This window comes from Diuraphis noxia, unplaced genomic scaffold, assembly GCF_037042655.1.
Source record: "Diuraphis noxia isolate RWA-SAM2 unplaced genomic scaffold, SU_Dnox_SAM2 contig0001, whole genome shotgun sequence".
Lineage (NCBI taxonomy): Eukaryota > Metazoa > Arthropoda > Insecta > Hemiptera > Aphididae > Diuraphis > Diuraphis noxia.
The window spans coordinates 67567701-67573173 of record NW_028301711.1 but is presented as its reverse complement, the minus strand read 5'-3'; the positions used below and the strand labels follow the sequence as shown (position 1 = coordinate 67573173).

General features: G+C 33.0%; 1 protein-coding gene across 1 annotated transcript; it reads right to left on the bottom strand.

The window, feature by feature from the left end:
• Positions 1 to 3218: 3218 nt before the first annotated feature.
• On the bottom strand, positions 3219 to 5198 carry LOC107167338 (uncharacterized). Its single transcript, XM_089215380.1, has 2 exons — positions 5036 to 5198; positions 3219 to 3978 (listed from the first exon to the last, which is right to left on the bottom strand). Exons 1-2 carry the CDS (start codon positions 5045 to 5047, stop codon positions 3292 to 3294), a joined length of 699 nt encoding a protein of 232 aa, XP_089071506.1. The 5' UTR covers positions 5048 to 5198; the 3' UTR covers positions 3219 to 3291.
• Positions 5199 to 5473: the final 275 nt, after the last annotated feature.

Below are 5473 nucleotides of genomic sequence, written 5' to 3'. Positions count from 1 at the left end.
CTTATTTTTTATAATTTTTTTTTGATTTGTCATTGATATTGTACATTTAAAATATGTAGTAATATTATAAACAGTAGGTAAAAACAGTATTGAATATTCAATTATGATATTTTTGTCAATAATTGAATAATATGCCACCTATCGGCTATCACCAGTTTATACATAATATTCTAAGAATTGTGATAGTCATGAATTAAACCGGTGTTGGTAATTTGGTACACTATAATAGCATACTAGCTATACGGGCGATGGTTAGTAATACTGTAGGTCTCCCACTGGAGGCGCGTAAAAGAAATATAATTAATTATTTTCGTAATTTTTCAGATCAAAAAAAAAAAGGTTTTGCGGGGACTGATACCATTCAGTATACATTTATGGTAAAATATTAAAATTTTCAGAGTTCATAAATGAGAATTTTATCTGTGATGTAGCGTTTTTATTTTTTTGGTAGCTCAACTCAATAGTTTAATAAAATTTAATAAAAATTTAAAAATTTGATACATTTTTACAGATTTATATATTCATATATAATTACACTATCGACAAAATACGAACACTACATCATAGATAAAATTCTCATTTATAAACTCTGAAAGTTTGAACATTCTACTTTCAATGTATACGGATTGGTGTCTGTCCCCGCGAAACGTGTTTTTACATTAGAAATATAGATGTGCGGCGTCCTCTTAAGGGGCCTCCATACTACTGGATTCAAAGGAACATTTATAGGCAACTTCTTATACATTCGGTAATCAGCCTTGTCGTTGTATATATAGTATATATTGTATAGTCGTAAATGATTATTAGTAGTAGTAACCCGCAGAGTACAATATTTCACTTACCACTCCCCACCCAACCGAACCATAATTAGACGTCGATCGCGCGGTATCTTCTTGGAATAAGTCCTAGTGGCGGCTATCCTATGGTCAAGGTGTTACTCAAGCAACACCTTTAAATGGTAGGGGGGAGTGTCCACAGCACGGAGTTGTAGGGGTACAACTTATAGTATATGGACATCGTGGCCAGTTTATTGCAAGTGCAAACTTGCGCAACTGCATTATATTAAGTTAATACGATATTTTTATAGTTAATACGATATTAGGATTACATATTTTATCATTGATTATATTATATTTATATTAGTGCACAACCAGTAATCATAGTCCACAAAGAATAACTAAAAATAGACAATAATATGCCGGCTATGGCGTGAAATCCGATTATTCGAATACGTAAAATACTGTTCTCATGGATTCTCAAAATATGAGTTAATCTCAACAATTTTAACTGAAACCAAATTATATATAGTTACTAATTATTACATCAAAAAACTTTTCATTTATAATTTTATTATAAATGAAATTTCTAGGGTCGCAATACAATACCTTTGTGACCCCCAGTTTGCGCCACTGTTGGTTGTTGATTTGGCAGGAGCTAGGGGCCTTATGGATCGCAGGGCTCCGGTCATGTGCCCAAAGTGCCCAATGGGAAATAGGTGACTTAGCATTATTGTACAAGAAAGAATCGAAATCCGAAAAACGATTAATAGTTAGTGAATAGACAAGCTACTTTTCAAAAGTAATTAAGGAGATAAAATATATTTTATATATTCGTTATGTTTATCTTTTATCAATTTATCCTTAGTATCTTGTTTAAGATTTGTTCATATTATACAGAGACAAATTTATGTAACATAATTCAGTCATTATTAAAGACCGGATTTAATTTCATTGGAAATACACAAAAATTACCTATTGAAATATTATATAATTGCACCAATTAATACGTAAGAAGTGCATAATAAATTGCACTATAAAAATTCAAATTATATAAAAAAATTAGATAAATGTTACTTTTTTGAATTAAAATTGATAGTTATAGACATTTCCAAATTATGTTCATTAAAATTAAATCTTCTATTATACTTAAAATATGTTTATACTGTTATGAACGCACTTAGGTGTTCAGTCACAAATAATATAGTCACAACACAAATTGAAAAGAACTAAATTAACTTTATTGGATGTCATTAATAACGGCAGATGCTTCTAAATAAGTATGATTAATATAAAATGTTCCGAATGTTATGTGAGGTTCTGACAATCATAAGGCTCTGATTCTAAACCAAGACTGACTCGCTTGTGTTATACACAGCGAGTCGTTGCTCCGTCCGGCCGAAAGGGTTTGCTCAGCACATTCCGTTTTGGCCGGAGGTGGTGTACAATATTACTAATACTAATAACATTTATTCTACATATAATATGTAGCCAGCCTAGCCAGGGGTTCTTAGCATTCACAACAATACAAAGAAAAACTACGTGCTACGTCTACACTAGTTATTAGTGCATATTTAAAATAATTCAATAAGGTAGGCGTTATTAAATTAACATATTTTTTACCTGATATGACTTTATAATAACTAATAAGATTTAATAGTTTTATACCCTACATTTTTTTTCAATTACAAACATAAATTATTTATCTTTAATTTATTTCCATCTGGACCAGGAATATTTGTTAAAATGTCAAATAGTTCACAATTCGATGCTTCCAAGTTTGTAAAATTAATGAATAATTCAGATAAGTGTAATTTTTGAATGCAAATCATATTTTAAAGCATTATTTTGTACAAGATGTTTCAGCTTTTCCACGCTGATATAGCATCGTCTTTTAAACTTTCAATCAGAAAGAAAACTCGGTACCTATGTCGTTATAGCATTCGTTTTATGTAATAAATTTAGTTGAATTTAATATATTGTTCATTTAAACACACAAAATTGTAAAAAATTGCAAAAACGTAGACAATTGGAAGAAATGACATTATAAAATTAAATGGTCGTAATAATGCAAAAAGTATACATCGATTATACATTTGATCAGATTTGGTTTATCTTAAAGGAAAAAAAATTTGCAATATCAATTAAATACGGTCTTTAGTCATTATATTCCGGGTGTTGACGTTTGCAATAATAAGTTATATTCTATAGTTATAATAATGATCAAAACTGCTGTTGATGAAATTCCATAGTGATTATTATTGTCTAATTTTTGTCACGATATCGACACTATTGTTCATTATTACATTCATCTACATCAAAGTCCGTGAAAATCTAAAAACAAATGTTTACAATTCACATAATTTATTTCAAAGAAACCTAGATTTCAAACATTGAGATGTTGAGGATAAGACCAATTATCAAAATCAAAATAAATAAAACTTTGTATTGGAAATTTTAAATTTTATTTACAAGAACATACAATAAATTATGTTTTCTTAGAATTTATTATAAATTAGTATTGTTTGTACGCTGGGGCGGCGTACGATTGCTTGTAGGCTGGAGCGGCGTGTCCGTAAGCGGGGGCGGGGGTGGAGTATCCGTAAGCTGGGGCGGGGGTTGAGTATCCGTAAGCTGGAGCTGGTGCGGAGTAAGCCGGTGCAGAGTAAGCCGGGGCGGAGTAAGCTGGCTTGTAGGCTGGGGCGGCTGCTTGGTAAGCTGGAGCCGATGGGTAGGCTGGGGCCGACGGGTAGGCTGGGGCCGATGGGTAGGCTGGGGCAGCTGGGTAGGCTGGGGCTTTGTACGCTGGCTTGTAGGCCGGGGCGGAGCTGTAGGACGGTGTGCCTTCTTTCTTCACTTCGGCGACGAAACCGTTGTAGTCGTCAGCGGTGTATTCGACGATTCTCTTGGTGCCATCGGGCTCGACCAGGCTGTAGGATCCTTTGACGTAACCGTTACCGTCGCTGTATTCGGATTGGCTTTTGATGTCGTATGTGGCATCGTCGTGCACGCTGTATTCGAAGTTGTACGGGGCTGGGGCGTAGGCGGGCTCTGGGGCGTAAGATTTGGGTGCGGAGTAAGCGGGTGCGGGGTATGCAGCGGGTGCTGGGTAGGCGGCAGCGGGTGCTGGGTAAGCAGCTGGTGTCGGGTAGGCGGGGGCGGCAAGTGCGGCGGCGAGCACGCAAGCGAAGACGGCGACGGTCTGCAACAGGAGAACAGCACAAGTTAATATAATATGATATTATTAGTTATTTTGCACACAATAATTAGTTTATACAATATATTATGAATATAGTTATCTTATTCTATTCTAATGCACAGATAGATATTTTTTGTCTGCTTCTTGACTTAACGGACGCTGATGTTATTATAAGCTATATTATGTACCGAATCTACCGTGGTATAATAGATATTGATCGTTGTCCTGTCTGTTATGGTAAATGCAGTATTGCAGAATATTATTAATAATTATATTTGAGTTGTCTAAACTTTATATGATATACTATAGGTTATAGTTTTAAATTTTAGGGTACAAGGTTAAATGGCGTTCTAAATATTAAGAATGTATAGCAATGACTGTGTAACGTGAGCCGCAGCCCTCTAATTAAAAATTGAGCCGTAATATCAAATTCAATTATGGTAAACGATCGTTTCTGAAATAAGGTATTCATACTTGCGTATAAATTTTTTAATAGCTCGATAAAACTTGTAAATGGTTTTTCGAGAACAGACTAATACTACCTATCATAAAACATATATATTGGTAATATGTATCTTATGAATATGATATACCCGTACCAACAATTTAATTTCAAATAACTATTGTTGGTTTAAAGGTTTTATCAAAAAAATATTTCAAAATAAGCACGAACTGAATCAAACACTAAATACAATTGTTATTTATCTCCGACGGAGTTATATTCTGTATAATTTACTTTAAAAAAAATTGTTATTAGGAATACTGTTGAATGACTTTAAAGAAATAAAATAAAAAAGACCAAATATAGTCTAAAATGATGTGTATTAGATCTTAAATCCAAAGTCACTTTCATAAACACATGCGAATTAATGCGTTGGACTTATTATTAAGTCTAATTTGTGTTTTTATGATCGAGCGACTTAAAGAAACGTACTTAGGTAAATAATTTTGAAAAAAATATCTAATTTATTATCTATAATATAGATTCTATATAGTAAAAATATCTAATTTATTATCTGTATAGTAAAGAATAATATGCAATAACATTAAAAAAACTTACTTGGAATGCCATGGTAAATAAATAAATTTTTTTGGTTGTTGAATGTGTTTGATTCACTAAACGTTGACTGAATGTAAAGTTTATCGACGAAGACTGGCTTTATATACACTTTATATCCGAGCGTTGAATTCACCGCCGACGGCAGGTGACTCGGTGTTTGGTGGTACCGCGACCATTCACAACAATTTAGTAGGCGCATAGCGGGGCGTTTTCCCGGTATCGTAACAATCGTAACCTTGCATTCGAATATTCACAAAACTAACCAACTGTATTTAAAATAAATCTAAACTAATTGCCTGATTATCGTCAATAAGTGTGTGCTCGATGATATTCAATTAAACCCAAAAATAATATCGCCATAATTTAAATAACGTTATTGAGATTTATCAAAAAATAACAATTAAAAATTGTTTTGATGCTGTTGAAATTTAATAAAAT